The sequence below is a fragment of the Mobula birostris genome, chromosome 5, assembly GCF_030028105.1.
Source record: "Mobula birostris isolate sMobBir1 chromosome 5, sMobBir1.hap1, whole genome shotgun sequence".
NCBI classification, from domain to species: Eukaryota; Metazoa; Chordata; class Chondrichthyes; order Myliobatiformes; family Myliobatidae; genus Mobula; species Mobula birostris.
In genome coordinates this window covers 137,170,416-137,188,898 of record NC_092374.1, presented here as the reverse complement: position 1 = coordinate 137,188,898, position 18,483 = coordinate 137,170,416, and the positions used below count along the sequence as shown (strand labels likewise).

At 40.6% G+C, this 18,483-nt stretch overlaps 1 protein-coding gene across 1 annotated transcript in view; it reads left to right on the top strand.

The window, feature by feature from the left end:
• Nucleotides 1-18,483, top strand: part of LOC140197991 (glypican-6-like) — a 797,317-nt gene that overhangs the window by 208,114 nt on the left and 570,720 nt on the right. Inside the window, exon 2 of the mRNA XM_072258749.1 lies at nt 1,442-1,600. Coding sequence (XP_072114850.1) covers nt 1,442-1,600 — 159 coding nt within the window. The remainder of the gene's footprint in view (nt 1-1,441; nt 1,601-18,483) is intronic.

The window sequence follows — 18,483 nt, the reverse complement described above, 5'->3', positions numbered from 1 at the left end:
CAATAATTAGAACCTGTAACCCGGGTTCAATTCCCGGCACTGCCAGTAAGCAGTTTACACGTTACCCCCAGGACCGCGTGGGTTTCCTCTGGGTGCTCTGGTTTCGTCCCACAGTCCAAAGATGTACCAATTGGTCGCTTAATTGGTCATTGTAAGTTGTCCCATGATTACGTTAGGGTTAAATCAGGGGATTGTTGGACGGTGTGGCTCGAAGGGCCAGAACGGCCTATTCCGTACTGTAGCTCAATAAATCGATAAATAAAATTCAGGAGTTCTTCTGTAACACAATTCACATGAACCTGTGATGTGCCAATACCCATCGGGTGAAGGTCCTTTCTTCAGACCTGCTTCATTTCTGCATGTATTGTAGGCTGTATGTGGATGTATTGTGCTATTATGCTGAGACATGATGTTGCTTAGCACTGCAGTGGGACAACTGTTAAATTAGCTTCACTGTTGTAGGAACCAATGATTTCTGATCTATTGTAACATGCACATGTACACGACAGAGGAGATCTAAATCCTTGTGCCTGCTGCACTCCAATGAATCAGTGCTGGTAAACTCTGCTTTGCTGGTTTCCAATGGACTCCCTTTCAATGACTCAACAATATTCATGTTTTCAATATTATTAATTTATTTATTATTTTGTTTTTCTTTTTGTATTTGCACAGTTTATTGTCTTTTGCACATTGGTTGTTTGTCCACCATTGTGTGTGATTTTTAAATTAATTCTATTGTGTTTCTTTGTATTTACTATGAATGCCCGCAAGAAAATGAACCTCAGGGTTGTATATGGTGACATATATGTACTTTGATAATAAATTTACTCTGAACTTTTGATCAGGAATGAAAGTTTTTAGACAAAAAGCTGTTAATCCAAAAAACAATCTTCAGTTGAGTCAGTTTGAATTCTGACTTTCGTTTTACCTTCCCTATGTCACTTCATTGAGTAAGTGTAAATTGGTGTCAGAATTGAAGTTGCATACATTTAACATAATCCTGTCAGGAGGACTAACCTGAAAAGTGCTAACACTGTCCGCAAATTGAGAAGGATCTGACTAACAAAACAGAACTGACATGCATTCTCTCCTTTCAATCAGAGTCGTCGGTTTTCATTTTGGAAAAAACAGTGAGATTATACTCCTTATTCTTTAGATTTTGTATAGAGTAAAGGTCTACTTAACTGCAAAATCTAAATCCTAATGAAAGTAGAAGCAATTGCAAATTGTCAATTAAATTTAGAAAGACACATTCAACAAGACCTGAGGAGATAGTAACAGCAGAGAAGAAATCAATTGGATCTGTTGGAATATCTAAACGATCCATATAAGCAATTGTTTTATTCAAAGACACATTTCATATTGTCATAAAATTCTCCTTGGGGGCCAGGTTTTTATTTTGCAACTAAATAACTAACTGTTTTCTTCAATCTGTTTTTAGGGGAACACCTGCGGATATGCACACAAGGTTATACATGCTGCACTTCGGAAATGGAGGACAAGCTGAGCCAGCAGAGCAAATTGGAGTTTGAAAATATGGTGGAAGAAACAAGTCATTTTCTCCGCACAACATTTGTTTCCAGACATAAGAAGTTTGATGGTGAGAGATTTATTTTGACACTCTCTTTTCACTATGTCAATCATTGAACATTGGGGCATGTTTTAGACAAACTTTCTTCTTGGTGCAAGAATCAGATGAAATTTTGAAACGAATCTTCAATCTAAGATTTTTTTTGTTATTCAATACCATGGCACAAATGTCAACCGTAACATTGTTTGAGGCATGAATTCACTTCAAAGATTTCTTTTCAATCGGTGTTGTGATGAAAATAGGCAGTGTTTCTGGAACGTTGCTCTTTACAAAGTCTTTGCTGTCCGTTGTGGTAAATATGTTCCTTTCTTGCAAACTTAGCATCTTACTGAGAACATTCATGGTAGCTATTGAATTGCTAGATGTTAATGCAATTGAAGAGGTAAGGCAATATCCTGACCTCCAAAGAAGGATTACTATGTCTTGTAAACTCAATTTCTATCTAAAATCTATTGACAGATATTTTAACTTAAGTCTTGACTTTATGTGATATAAAGAATGTGAAAGTGAGTCCACAGTATATTAAATGTCTCGGGAGTTTTTTCCCCTTTGAACTCAAGTTATGAATAAAGTGCCAGAAATCATTCTGCAGCTGCATGCAGCGTGGTATACAAATATGCTCCTAAGTATATATGCCCATGTGCCTGGAACCTATGTCAATTATGGCACAAAGTTTGTTAATATTTATATAACTAAACATAGAGTTATGATGTTGCTAGACCATAACTTGGATTAAAGCCAGGAAAACTGATTCCATTTCCTTACATACCCCACGAGTTTCAACCTGAGTGTCAGTGCATTAGAATTACTATTAATGGGACTATCACATTTTATTTGCAGAAATGCAAAATTAGCAGTACAATGTTCAACAAAAAATATAACTTCCAGGGTTACACTGAATGTCTAATGAGATACACAGAATTTATGTGAGCCTCTCTGAATGTAAAGAACCTATTTTAAGTATTGGCAAGGCAGGAGCTCCCTTATTGGTATAATATAACTGAACTGCCTATATTCTTTTCTGACAAGCTTTATTTCATTTACTTTATTCTGTGTGGAGAGTAGTTGTTGAAAATTCTGATTTGAACACTCCGGAGTGTTTCCAATAAACATTGTCAACTGCATATCAAATTCATGATCATCATTTGTGTGAACAGTCCCAGTCCAGTGGACGTTGCAGCACTAGTTCAAAGTACAAATTAAATTTATTATCAAAAGTATGTACAGAATATGTCACTATATACAAGCCTGAGATGGGATTTCTTGTGGGCATACCCAGTAAATTCAATAACTATAATAACATCAGTGAAAAATGACACCCAACAGGGCGAATATCCAAAGACAACAAACTGTGCAAATACAAAAGAAAATGATAATAAAAATAAATAAATAAGCAATAAATATCGAGAACATGAGATGAATAGTCCTTGAAATTGAATCCATAGGTTATGGGAACAGTTCAGTGATGGAGCAAGTGAAATTATCCCTCTAGTTCAAGAGCCTGATGGTTGAGGGGTATTAACTGTTCCTGAAGCTGGTTGTGTGAGTCCTGAGGCTCTTGAGCCATTTCCTGATGGCAGCAATGAGAAGAGTGTGTGACCTGAATGGTGGGGGACTCTGATGATGGATGTTGCTTTCCAGCGACAATGTACTCTGTGTTGATGTGCTCAGTGGTGGGGTGGGCTCTACCCATGATGGACTGGGCCATATCCACTACTTTTTTGTAGGATTTTTCATTCAAAGGCATTGGTGTTTCCATGCCAGGTTATGATGCATCCAGTCAATATCCTCTCCACTACACATCTATCGAAGTTTGTTAAAGTTTTAGATGTCATGCCAGATCTGCGCAAGCTTCTCAGGAAGTAAAGGCGCTGCCGTGCTTTCTTTGCAAATTACACTTGCGTGCTGGGCCCAGGACAGGTCCTCTGAAATGGTAACACTGAGGAGTTTGGTGGGGAAGGGCCACAGTGTAGGGTTCTTCTGCAAATGGAGAGGGAGGGGCTTGGTTGGGGGAGGAAGCCCATCGATTATTGTAATAGTATGCTACCCCAGGGGCTGCATGAGTGGTAGCAGTGCTATTGGTTGTAGTAGGAATGTAGTAGAACAGTATTGAAAGCATTGACTTCCAATGTAGAGAATGAAAAGCCATTGCACAGTTTACTCTTGTAATTTTTTTATTTTTCACGGAGAGAATGTACGAGCTCCTTACAGATGGCCCGGGAATTGAACTCCGAACTCCAGAACGCCCCAAGCTGTAATAGCATCACGTCAACTGCTATGATAGCCTTCCCCCCGCTGTTAATGAGATAAAGAAACATTTGTTGTAACGTCGGTTAAGAGATGCAATCAGCTGGACTCAAGATTGTTTGGATGGAAAAATGAAATCTTTGTGAACTAATTAAGGTACTTTAGTTTAATGTCTTAACCAAAAGGCTGTGGTCTAGAAATTATTCCATAACAAAAAGCATGGATTGAATTTGTAATGTACAAGGTTCCTCTCACAGCATTTTGATGCACGAGAGATATAAACCAAGTGCATAACAGAACAGAGAACATAAAAAGAGCCTTTCCTCCTCCACTGCATAACTCGCAGAGGAATTGTCAGGATGCAAGTCACATTGGATGTAGTGGAGAGAGTTGGTAGTAAGAGAGAGGGGATAGCGTTTGAAGGGATTTTGATCTGAGGGAGAGGCTAGGACTTTGAGGGACAGGTCATACATGCTATCAGCATTGAGGGGTCGTACTCAAAGACTGGATGGAGTAGGAGATTGAGATTAGATTGTGGTTCTGTGTGGGGGAGGTTTGAAGAAGATCTGTATTGGTGGGTATGCCTTGTAAATTACACTTATAAAGATAACATGCTTAATAGAGGATGTTGACATTGAGATCTATAGAGTCAAGCAGGTTTGTCTTTAAATGGCACCTTACATGTGTTGTAAAAAGGTGTGAGTATATTCACAGCTGCCTTTCTTCTCCTGATTCCCCAACAATTCAGCATCTCCTCTTTATTTCAGAAACTTGTCTTCCCACATGTTTCAAAGCCGTTGCCTTATAAGTATTGAAAGGAGCGTAGGTAACTGCTGGCAAGGCCTGAATTTAATGCCTACCTTTGAAAAGTTCTGGAGCTTTTTAAAATGCGGCAGTCCCTGTGGTGAAGTTGTTCTCCATGATTTTGGGGTAGGGATTTGTTAATTTAGTCTCAGTAATGATGATGGAATTTTGATACATTGTTAGGACAGAGTGATGTTGAAGGAACTGGAAGTGTTGGCACACCCTATCCTCATTATATGTGTCTTCAGACTATGCGGATTCACAGTTATGCGAGGAACCTATTTCTACCAACGTCTCGTTATATGCATCCAAAACTCACAGTTATGCGAGGAGCACCGCTTTCCTGCCAAAACAAGTCAGGTGCACGCGCCTCACAATCTCTCTCCCGCCACTGTCGCATTGGTTTTGGCAAGGCGTGGATGCGCGATCTTAAAATTCTGTTGGTTTTACCTACGGTGCAGTGATTTTGCGCTTGAAATATTTAACTATGCCTCCTAAGCGTCCGATGTCATGTCCTGGGCCGTCAGCAGAGCGGCAGAGAACCGCTTTAACACTTGAAAAAAAGTTGGAAATTATAAACAGCACGGCATCAGCTGAAGGTAACACAGCTCCGAGACGCTACTACTGGGAACAGAATCTTGCCTTTAAAGTTCTTTTGTTGCTTGACAATGCGCCAGCCCATCCTAAACATTTGGACAGCATTCATCCTAACATAACAGTGCATTTCCTGCCGCTTAACACAACATCGCTGATTCAACCACTCGACCAAGGTGTAATCCACATTCAAGGCGTACGTATTTTTTTTTACCGCGAACTATCTCTCAGATGCTGCAAGCAACAGACGTTTTTGAAAATCCCGGGAGTTTACCAACAGTGAGGGAATGGTGGAAATCGGAACACTTGGCACAAATGGCGATGGACATGGACCCACGTTTAGAATGGAGTCAGCGTTTCAGTCGTTCTCTGCCGTCAACCCTTCTTCCCTACAAGCAAATTTAAAACAAAATGCTGCCTAGCAAAGAACCCTCACCACTTTATTCAAATCGGTAACACCTTCTCCTGCCGACAGTTCTAAGAGCTCTGTGAGTCTTCCTTCACTTTGCTATGATCCTGATGACCACAACCACCCACCTTATCTGTGTAAAGCTGCCCGACACCACAACAACCACTTATCTCCTGGAGCGAACACACCTACCACCATTGGTGAGTACTGTACACCCTTGGATGTTAACTTTCTATGACTTATTACATTGAATATTACCTTAAATTGATGAAATATAATACAAATGTTGTCTTGTAGGACTGCTTTTGTGTCATATTGGTATGAAAATATGAATAAATTACAGATAAAACATATTTAGGAAGCCCTCTGGAATGCACCCCTATTTTCTCCATTTAAATAATTATTCACATGATGCAATTTCACATTATGCATCAACTTCGACGAACGTATCCCCTGCATATATCGAGGATAGGGTGTATGACCATGTGCTTGCTGCTATTTACTTGGGTAGTGGTATTTGTGGGTTTGGAGGTGTTGCCAGAATAGCCATGACTTCTGGCTACTTTACATCTTTTTTCATTTTTTTATTTATGTATGTTTGTTCATTGAACATGTAATGTTAATGTCAAGAAATACAGATGAAAATAAAATGCATATTGTCACACACATTACAATGATAAATTAAATCCAAAATGGTGACTCAATAACTTCTCATAGACAAGAAAAGAAGAAGGAATATCTATAAAAATTTCAGATGTTTGTTGAAACCCATGAAGTGCTGAAAATAGTGTACATTTGGCCAGGCTCCACTGCAGAAAATGTTTCTGTGGGCTTATTTGCCATGCTAAAGTTTGCTAATTGAGTGTCTAGGTTCTCTAATTGTTGTTGGTTTTGAAGATATCTAAGTTCAAACCTTCATTCCTTACATTCATAGCTACTTTCCCTACATTCATGTCCTACATTCATAACCTACATTAAGACTCCTTTCACTGATGCACCTTAACAGTGAATTGCACTGAGCATTCAATTTGACAATATGCATGACAATGCTACATTCCAGCAGAAAATGGGTCTGTATACCCAGCAAACTTTTCAAGAATGATATGTATATGCGGTCATATTTTTCAGCATTAATGAAAATGTACATTATTATTAAATAATTTTTGTTCAGATTTTCCACAGTGCATAATAGTCTGTTGAGGCACAACTGATGAAAAGTCATTATCTGAAATGTTGACTTTGATCCACCCTGTTGAGTTGCTGCCTGACCTATTGATGACATGTTTTATTTCAGATTTACAGCCTATTCAGCATTTTGCTTACAGTATTAATGCTGTTCTCTGTTACTGTTGCCTATCAAATGTCATTGAGCCATTACAAAAGCCTTAGCATAGATACTTGTCATCAAATGAACTCTAAATGGTTATGGTAATGTTCAGCTTTCTAAATCAAATCAAGAGGTTTTGTGGTTGGGGTAAAAGCGACTGGAAGATGAAATAGTGTAGATCTGTTGCCAATAATTCTTTGAATAGTGGTTTACATCTTAGATTCTACTTGTGATCTTCGTAGGTTCCATGACAGAGGGTGAGAAAGGAAATTTTGACAGAAGATCAGTATGTTATGATTTACTGGTGATCACCTACAGCGGCTTTAAAAAGAATAGTTCTTAAATAGAGTGTAACATTAAATATGTTTGGCTACTTGTCTCCAAAAATTATAAACTTGAGGTGGGAAATATTACATGTTTTTCTTTGTGTTTAATGTTGAAAATAAAGACTTTTAGAACACACTACAATATAAGATGTGAATAAAACATCTGTATTAAGTTATAGAAAGTTGGATGATGGAACTGCAGACTCTGGGAGATTTTGTGGAACAACTCTGGCCCAAGCAATCTTGTCTGCAATTGTTATCCCTGCCATGATCAACACTAGGACCCTGCCATGATCAACACTAGGAAGAAGCACAAGATTTAGAAAGAGCACAGAATATACTCTTGACAGGGAATTTCAGTGTTCCATCATGAAGAGTGACTTGATAGCACCACTACTGACTGAGCGGGTGAGTCCTGAATGACATAGCTGCCAGCATAGCCTGCAACAGGAAGTGTGTTAACCAACACAAGGGATAAACCTACCTGTTATCTCACCACTCTACCTGTGGTAGATTCATCTGTCCATGACAGCACTGGAGCATGGTGCTACAACATGCTAATTTGGATAGATTCTGAACAGATCTGACAGCTCAAAACTCAATATCCATGAGGTACTATAGACTAGCAGCAGGCTCAGAAATGTAAACCACTGGAAGCTGTAATCTTGTGAACTAGCATGGCTCTCAGTCTATCACTACTCTTGCTAGGAGATCAAGTCAAGTCACTTTTTATGTCATTTCGACTATAACTGCTGGTACAGTACACAGTAAAAATGAAACAACATTTTTCAGGACCATGGTGCTACATGAAACAATACAAAAACTACACTGAACTACGTAAAATAACACAAAAACTACACTAGACTACAGACCTACCCAGGACTGCATAAAGTACACAGAACAGTGCAGGCATTACAATAAATAATAAACAAGACAATAGGCACAGTGGACGGCAGTAGGTTGGTAGTCCGATGGCTTGGGGGAAAAACTGTTACATAAATAAACAGCTAAATGGCGGCGTCTGGGATCACGTCCGTTTCTGTACTCCTGCCGAGTATTTCATTGGAGTCGGATGAAGTCCAATTTAACGTCCATAGAAGAGCAGAATGGGCGGGAGAGCTGGCCGGCTAGGGCTTGCTTTTCTCCTGGCACGGACTTCTGCCTGCTCGCCTCACTTCCGCTTCCTCGCACACCACTTACAACGTCCCCACCTCCAGCCACTCTAGTTCAGCTCTAGCTTAGTGTGGGTGAAGAAGAGTTTGCAATGATTAGTTCTAGGCTTATCTAAAAATGACGAGGTGATAGCGGAGTGAAGCTGCAGTAAAACTCTGAATGAGTAGCAAACAAAAGCAACGTGCAAGGGGCAAGTGATCTCATAACCATAAGATCAGGTTGCATCTCATCGTATCATACAGTATGGAAAGAGGTCTTTTGCCCCATCAAGTCCATGCTGACCATCAAGTACCCAGAGAAACTAATCCTAATTTCCATTTTATTCCCCCCTCATTCCCATTAACTCTCCCCCAGATTCTACCACTCACCTACTCAAGGGGAAACTTACAGTAGCCACTTAAATCCTCCTGTTCTGTACGTCTTTGGGATGTGAGGAAACCAGTACCCGGGAAAGTCATCGTGAGAATGTGAAAACTCCAGGTGGACAACAATCTAGATCTCTGGTGCTGTGTGGCAGTGGGTCTCCCAGCTACATCACAATATATGTCCTTGTCTCACAGTGGTCCAACCATGTCTAGGTGTGAATGTTAATGGGCAATTAAACAACAACAGGAAGCGACTCCAAGAATACCCCTATTCTCAAAATGTTGAGGCACTGATGTGAATTCCAAAGGATGACTGAGCATTTGCAAGTACATAAATGTGAACTACAGATTAGATCCTTCATTTAATGTCCTTCTGAAATACCTACCACTACAGAAGTAAGTCTCCAGACAGATTGGTTCAATCCATATGATAGCAGGAAACAACTGAGAGCTCTGACTAGAGCAAAGTGTGTAGGACCAGACATCAGTGGTTCTGAAGATCTGCACACCAGATGTAGTTCAATTTCAGGCAACGCTGTTTCAGTACATTTGCAGCACAAGCATCCACCCAATGACCTGGAAAATTGCCTACGTATATCCTGTTGACAAAATTCATTAGGTACATGCAATTTCCTTGGTGCTTCTATTTGCCAAGTACATCCTGTTAACAAAATGCACAGTAAATCCAAACCAACTAATAGAGACACTAGTCCTGATGCAGAATTTCTACATGAAACACCAGCAATTGCTTTCCTCCCACAAATGTTGCCCAACCTGCTGAGTTCATCCAACAGATCAATTGCTACTCACAGTCCAGCTGATCACCACTGTTGCTGTACTATAAATCATTAGCAAAATGATGGAATTTGTTGTCAACAGAGCTGTCAAGTAGCAGCTTCTCAGTCTTGGTTCAGTCAATGAACTCCTCAGTTCAATGGAATCCAAGGAGCTGAAAAGAAGTGAGACAAGAATAATTGTATTTTAACATCCAAGCAACATCAAAGAGCCTTGGTAAATTAGAAATCAACAGGGATTAAAGGGAAAGCACTCCAGTGGTTGAAGTCATAGCTCACACAAAGGAAGAACCTTTCGGAGTTGGTCAACCTAGCAGCTGGATATCACTGCAGAAGTTTCTCAGGGTGCTGTGCCAGGCCAAACCAGAAATGGGGGTGGTCCAATGCTTGTTTCCATTTGTAATTCGCATGAAGCAACCCAGGACTGCATGCAGTTAGATCTAGACAAGTTGCAAGCAAGGGCTGTTAACTGTTTGATAAGAGAACTACCAAGCAAGGACAATACTTAACCAAAGACTATTGAAACCACCTCCATGAATGTTCAAGGATTACTCGACTGAATCTCCCACCATCTATTTCGAGGGTCACCACTTAATGGAAATGTAAATGGAGCAGCCACATAAATAATATTGCTACGCATTAGCAAAAGCTGCCGATCCTATCGCGAGTGATTTGCTCCTGCCACTCCAAGACTTCCCGTTCACCTACAAAGCAGCAGTCTGATGGAATACTCTCTCTTTGTTTGAATGAGTGTAATGGCAACACTCTCTAAAATGTCAGCACCATTCAGAAAAAAGCATCTCACTTAACTGACACCCATCAACCCTTTAGGTTTAATCTCTGCACCACTGTAGCACTGTGACTACTCTATATAACATCTACAAAGTTACTCACTGGACCACTGTGTCAGCACCCTCCAAACCCATGACCTCCACCAACATGTCAACTAAGGGCAGGAAGTAATTGACTGCCTGCATGTATCCCTTCAGATAGCATACCATCCTGACTTGGAATTATATCACTGATCCTGCTTTACTGCCTGGACTTATTCCATCTGGCATAATTTACATATTATTATTTAATTATTTATGGTTTTATATTGCTATATTTATACTCTATTCTTGTTGGTGCAACTGTAACGAAACCCAATTTCCCTCGGGATCAATAAAGTATGTCTATCTATCTATCTATCTATTAAATCTTGGAACTCCCTAATCTTCCATCCCATATTCAAAAGGATATCTGAAGCTATATGTGGAGTTAGTATTTCATCTTATGACAGGCAATGACAACAGGGCCCTTCCTTCCGACATGGTCCTCCATTTTTCTATAATTCATGTACCTATTTAAAAGTTTCTTAAATGTCCCTAATGTATCTGTCACCATCCCTGGCAGGCTTGGTGCTGTAGGGATTGGTGCAAGGGTATTACAAACGTTTGTATAAATAAATAACTTGGCTGAGAATATAGGTGGTATGATGAGTAAGTTTGTTGATGAAATAAAAAATGGTGTAGTCGTCGGTGAAGAAGTTTATCCAAGTATGGAGTCGGACACGGATCCGCTGGAAAGTTGGATAGGGCAGAGGCAGGTAGAAATTAATCCAGGCAAATGTGTGGTAATGCACTTTGGGAGTTCAAATTCTGATGGGATGTATGGAGATCGTAGGAATGTTGAATTTCAGAGTTCTCTGACAGTGGTGACACTGGTGGATGACATAGTGAAAACTGCAATATGTATGCTTGCCCTGATAGGCCAAGGCGCTGAATACAAGAGTTGGGATATCATATTGTAGTTGTTTAAAAAAATTGGTTAGATCGCACTTTGTTTTTAGTGTTCACTCCTGTCACCACTCAAGAGGAAGGATATAGTAGCTATAGAGAGAGTGCAGAAGAGATTCACCAAGGTGTTGTCTGGAATGGAGGGCAGTAGTTCAAATTAAATTTATTAACAAAGTACATATATGTCACCATATACTACCTTAAGATTCATTTTCTTACGGGTATTCACAGTAGAACAAAGAAATACAATAAAATCAATGAAAAACTACACACACAAAAACTGACAAACAACTGAAGCCCCCGCTCTGGGCTTGCATGGAACTTTGGCTCATCGCTGGCCCGGTTAACAGCAATGGGGCTCAGTGGTGAGAAAAGGCTACCTTTCGTAACCCATATGCGTCTAGCGGTGGTATGTTTTGGGGTTCAACCATACAGGAACATTGTGATGTTCCAATTACAGAATCCTCGATTTGAGCAAGTGCTGCCTGAATACTGCAATTATCGGTTGGCGAGAGATAACAAGTTGTACACCACATAAAATTATATAGAAAGTATATTTACAAATTTCATCTTTATTGAACAGTTAGTAGGAAAAAGAAAAGGCAAAAAAATAAAAGGGCCCATTACAGTTAAACCAATCCAAAAATGCACGTCATTGGACCCGCAGTCTGCGTGAAAACACACACCACATTTCGAATTTCACTTGAAATCCTTCTCAAACTAACGCGCACTCTCTAGAGCAGGGGTCCCCAACCTCTTTTGTACTGCAGACCAGCCAACCCGGGGTTGCCAAATGGATGAGTAGCAGTCAAATACATTGTGTTTACCCTGAGAAAGACTACCATGACCATAAAGCCTTGCGTGGGTACCTGTGTGTGCATGCGTGTACATGCCGATTTTTTTTCTACAAATTGCTGTTGGCAATTCTGTTCGGTGGGGGGGGAGGGGGCGGTGTTAATCACGACCGGAATATAGGTGATAAGTGGCTAATACACTCAATTTCGTTTCTAAAAGGGTTTATCTAACGAATTTAATATTAAACAATGCGCATATTTTCCTCGCATGAATATAGTGATGTCAATTATCAGGGGAGCTTGAAGTAAGTGTTGAATGAATTTCCAGTAGAAGTGTTAGAGGCAGGTTCGATATTATCATTTAAAGAAAAATTGGATAGGTATATGGACAGGAAAGGAATGGAGGGTTATGGGCTGAGTGCAGGTCGGTGGGACTAGGTGAGAGTAGCGTTCCGCACCGACTAGAAAGGCAGAGATGGCCTGTTTCCATGCTGTAATTGTTATATGGTTATATAAATCACTTATAAGTCAATGGCATTATAACATTTTAAGTAACGTTTGGATATTAAACACACAGCACATATTTTCCCCGTATGAGCATATAAAATCATTGCAACACACCAATATCGCTGAATCAGTGGGAGCCCTGGGCTTGTTTTCCTGCAACAACATGGTGCCATCGAGGGGTGATGGGAGACAGCGATACTCGAAGTGGGTTCCTTAGGTCCAGTCTATTCCGCAATATAGTTTTCGTTGTATTCATTGCAGAGATATGTTGGAAATGGAAGCAATGTTTTCAGTGCTTTCGTGGATATCTCAGGATATTCAGCCTTGACTTTAATCCAGAATGCTGGCAGAGATGTTATGTCAAACTTACTTTTCAGCCCACCATCATTTGCAAGCTCGAGGAAGATCTCTTTCGCGCGCTGATATGGATGATGCATGGGTAATGACCTCGCATGCGTTCAAGCTCAACAGTGGGCGTGACAGGGAATGAGGAAAGGTGCAGCTGACTCATATCGTTTCATACCGCCAAATCATATCATTTCCTCGTGGCCCGGTAGCACAGGCTTTGCGACCTGGTACCGGTCCGCAGCCTGGTGATTGGGGACTGCTGCTCTAGAGTATTGGTGCTTCCTCCTTAGAGCCATTTATCTGCACAAAGCACCTTGTGCAACTCCTTCCCTCCTGCCCTCTCTGCAGCTCCTTCCAAAAGGAAAACCCACAAACCATACTGTCACAAATCTCTCTCCACCCCACTCTCTCAAACTTTCTCGCAATTCTACCATCCTGATTGGCTGACACAACATTCCTAAGTTGAACATCATATTCCCTTATCTTTAAGCTGAAACCAAACATCCTAACTGCAGAGCACACTGCTTTTACAGAACTGTTAAAATGAAATACCTGCGCAAACTTTGTAATCTGCGCCTTATTTGTAATGGCATTTATGTGCTGGACTCAAGACAGTTTCTCTGATATGACAACACCAAGGATTTTAAAGTTACTGAGCCTCTCCACCATTGATCCCCTAATGAGGGCCGACTCATGGACCTCTGGTTTCTTCCTCTTTGGTTTTGCTGACGTTGAGTGAGAGGTTGTTGTGACACCATTCAACCAGATTTGAATTTCCCTCCTGTATGCTGATTCATCACCAGCTTTGATTCAGCCAACAGTGGTGGCATTTGTAAACCTAAATATGGCAATAGAGCTGTACTTAGCATTACAGTCATCAGTATAAAGCAAGTAGAGCAGGGGGTTAAACATATAGCCTTGTGGGGTACCTGTGCCGATGGTGAATGTGGAGAAGATGTTGCCATCTGAACTGACTGGGATCTGCAAAGTGAGGAAGTCAAAGAACCAGTTGCAGAAGGAGGCATTGAGGCCTAGATACTTGAGCTTATTGATTAGTTTTGAAGGGGTGATATTGTTGAATGAAGACATCCTATTTTATGTATCTTCACTGTCCAGATGTTCCAGAGCTGAGTGAAGAGTGAATGAAATGGCATCTGCTGTTGACCTGTTGTGGTGGTAGGCAGATTAGAACAGAACCACATCATTCCTCAGGCAGAAGTTGATGTACTTCATGACCAACTTCTCAAAACACTTAATCACAGTTGATGTAAGTGCTGCTGGACGATGGTCATTCCCTCTTGGGCACCGGTATGATATAAGCCCGCGTGAAGCAACTGGGTACTTCAGACTGCTGAGGTTAAAGATGTCAGTATAAACTGCAGCCAGCTGATTAGCGCAGTACTCGGCCAGGTACACTACCTGGGCCACTTGCTTTCTGTGGGTCCACCCTGTTGTAAGATGGTCTTCCGTCAGCTTCAGAGACTGAAATCATAGGGTTGTCGGGGCTGTGGAATTTCATGAAGGTGCTTACAAGGTGATTATAATGCTTACTGAGGATAGAGGTGTTGGCCTTATAGAATTATTAAAATTATGAAAGGCATAGATAGGACAGGTAGAATCATTTTCCCTGGGCAGAAACATCTAGACCCAAAGAGTACAGGTTTATTGTGAGAACGGACAAATTTTAAAGTGATCTGAGGGACAGGTTTTTCTCAGAGAAGATGGTGAATATCAGGAATGAATTGCCAGAGAAGATGAAGGAAGGCAAATATCGTTACAGCATTTAAAAAGTATTTGGACAGTTACTTGGATAGGAAAGGCATGAGGGGGTACAGAACTAATGCATGCAAGTAGATTTGGGAAGAATAAGGTGAACCAGTAGGACCTGCTTCTGTGCCCTATACCTATCAACACTTTGGAAATATCTTTGCTGTCATCTGAAAGGCAATTAGTGATGTGTAACAATACTGGCTTTGTTGGTGATCACAGATAATGAAAATGAATGTAAAATCCAGGAACATTTCTTGTAATCCTGTTACAGGATCACCAAATACCAACAGTTGAATTGTTGGTTAATATCTTCTGGTGGTCATGGTACTTTTGATATTTATTTCAAGTTGCAAATGTCTGCGGGAAGTGCTGAGGTAGTTGTTGAAAGATATTTTGCTAACTTCAAACTTGTTGCACAAGGCAGGCATGGGTCCATAGAAAGCAATCCCCTAGGAAGAGAACATAACTGAGCATGTGTTTCAAGAACGAAGTTGTTACTGAAATATTCCATCCACTTCAGCTAAGACTACAACTTCTCAGCAGGGCAAAGATTATATTTGCCCTTGTTGCCGAGGTGACCATGATAATGAAATGTTATGTATCTGGTTCATTGCTGGCTGAAGCTGGAGATGGTAACTGCATCTTCCAGTTTGCCATCCATTATTTTGTAGTACAGAAGACAGATCCTCTGTTTAAAGAGAATCGATTATGCTTAATTCACTTCTATGAGAACGCAACACATTTAAAGGTGTGGTTTTGCTGGAATTGCAGGCATCCTCTTCGTATTAACTGCATGGCTTGTGGGAGCTGATGGCTTGTTAGCGCTGCATGGTATCTAGCATGGTACAGTGATTTGGGTCATGTAAAGAATCCCACAGATCAATGATTGGTTTCGCTTCAGCAACCTTTATGCCTTTGTTCACAGCGTTGTGGCTGATTTGCATAATCGGTTTAGCATTTTTTGAGTTTTTCTCTGCTCTTTGGGGTGGTGGGTAGAGAAGAATGAAAACGTGAGTTGAGTTGGAAGATGTTCTACAAATCCATTAGAAGTTTGAGCACGATCTCGGGATCAATAAAGTATGACTATGACTATAACTATGACTATCCTTCTGAAGTTGATAACAGTGTGGTGTAGTTATGTTGCGTTAGTTTGGAAATATTGGGATTGAGCTGCCCCTGGACCAGTGGATAGAAAGACTCAGAGGCTCCTGTGTTGCCTGAGGAAACGGTTGTCCTGATTACTTGGCATGGCACAGTGCAAGCAAACTATTTTCTGACAGTAATTATTTTGTCTGAAAGTGTTCAGACTGAAGTAACATCTTTTCACTTTCTGAGTGAGTATGGTTTGATCTCTTTGCAGGAAGCCAGAAGGGTCAGAGAGAGGAATTACTTTTTATGTAAAGGATGTCCTTTTCAGGTCACAGGAGACACATCTGCACTATCAATTACAGCACCAGAGTCAGTCTCCATCCATTTGCTGCTTTGTCTCGTCAAGAGATTTTTCTTTGATCTATATTCCAGGTCTCTTGGGCTTCTGTGGGGGGAAGATTAGATCTATTGACATGCTGTAATGGACTGTGTGGACCAGCTGTCGATCTTCGTAATGACTGAAAAGACAATCTAATTCTGAAATATGGCATCTGTCATTTGTCTGGTCCTTGTTAGGATTCATTCTGTTTTTCTCATTTGCATGCACATTTTCTGCTGACATTTGATTGATTCTAGTCCTAACTATGATAATATGACAATAAACGAATGTCTGAGAAATTTGGTATGAGAAATATAACTATAAGACCATAAGACATAGGAGCAGAATTAGGCCATTCGGCCCATCGAGACTGCTCTGCCTTTTCATCGTGCCTGATCCATTTTCCCTCTCAACCCCATTCCCCTACCTTCTCCCCAAAACCTTTTTTTTGGCACGTGTGTGCGTGCGTGTTCGTCTGTGCATGCATGTGCGATGTTGGCGGGACGATGTCTTTTTTTCCTGCCTTTACAAGGTGCGGAGAGGGAGAGACTGTGTGGTGTGCCACTCCTCACACAGACATTTCACAGTATTTTTCCCTTTATCTTACAAGGTCGAGTTGCGATCTTGACACTCAACCCGGCACAGATGGAAAGCGTACTTGGGAGCGGCTCCGACTGGATTCGAACCTGGGAACCTTCGTTCCAGAATCCAGCGCTGATGTCATTGTGCCACCAGCCGGCCCCTGTCCAAAACCTTTGACGACCTGACTAATCAAGAACCTATCAACTTCCGCCTTAAATGCACTCAATGACCTGACTTCCACAGTTGCCTGTGGCAACGATTTCCACAGACTCATCACCCTCTAGCTAAATAAATTTCCTCCTCATCTCTCTTCTAAATGGATGCCCCATTGTTTTGAGATTGTGCCCTCTGGTCCTAGACTCCCTCACCAAAGGAAACAACCTCTCCACATCTCCTCCGTCTCGGCCTTTAAACATTTGATAGGTTTCATTCTTCTAAATTCCCATGAGTACAGGCCCGGAATCTTCAAGTGGTGCCCTTTCATTTTGGGAATCATTTTCAAGAGCCTCCTCTGAACTCTTCTCCAATGTCAATGCATCCTTTCTTAAATAAGGGGCCCAAAATTGCTCACAATACTCACTGAGGCCTCACCAGTGCCTATACAGCCTCAGTGTTACATCCTTGCTTTATATTCTAATCCTCTTGGAATGAATGCTAACATTACAGTCACCTTCCTCACCACCAATTCTACCTGAAAATTAACCTTTAGGGAATCCTCCATGAGGACTCCTAAATCCCTTTGCCCCTTGGATTTTTGAATTTTCTCCCCATTTAGAAAATAGTCTACGTCCTTATTCCTTCCATCAAAGTGCATGACCATACACTTCACGACACTGTATTCCATCTGCCATCACTTAATAAACTCGACAGTGACTTACGATGAATGGTTCATGCTGAGTATAATAATCTATAATTCTAAAACTCTGCCGATGCAGAAATAAAAACAAAAGATGCTAGAGATACTTAGCAGGTCAGGCAGCATCAATGGAGAGGAAAATAGATAAACTTTCAGATTAATAACCTTTTATTTAATGATAGTAATTCTGCTTATCTCCACAGACACTACCTGACTTGCTGAATATTTCTAAAATTCTGTCTTAATTAAACCAGTTTTGTTCAAATTTGTTTGTTGACATGTTGATTTCTTTCATCATTTTTGATCAAAGCATATTGCTAGACAATCTAAAATGTTTCCATTCAACTGCCTCGTTATTTTGTCTCTGAAGATATGCATATGAGGATAAGTCATAATTTTGAGGAATTCCAGATGTCTGACCCGGGAATCTACCGAATTAAACTTGATATTTTGAACTTTCTGTTTAACACAGGATTTAGTGGCAAGATCTTTCCGAGAAAGGATACCTAAAGATTTGAGAATAAATGATTAAATGCATCTGAATTTAACCCTGCCTTTTGTTAAGTTTTGTAACTCCAAAAAATAATCAAATGAAAAACAGGAGCTGGGACACGTTTTGTCCACTTGAGTTTTCTTTAGTGAGGCGCTCACAAATGATGTGATAGCATAATGACATATGTCATTCACATACTTCTGATATATAACCTATGATGAATTATGTAAATAACTCAGACTGCTTAATCAAACAAT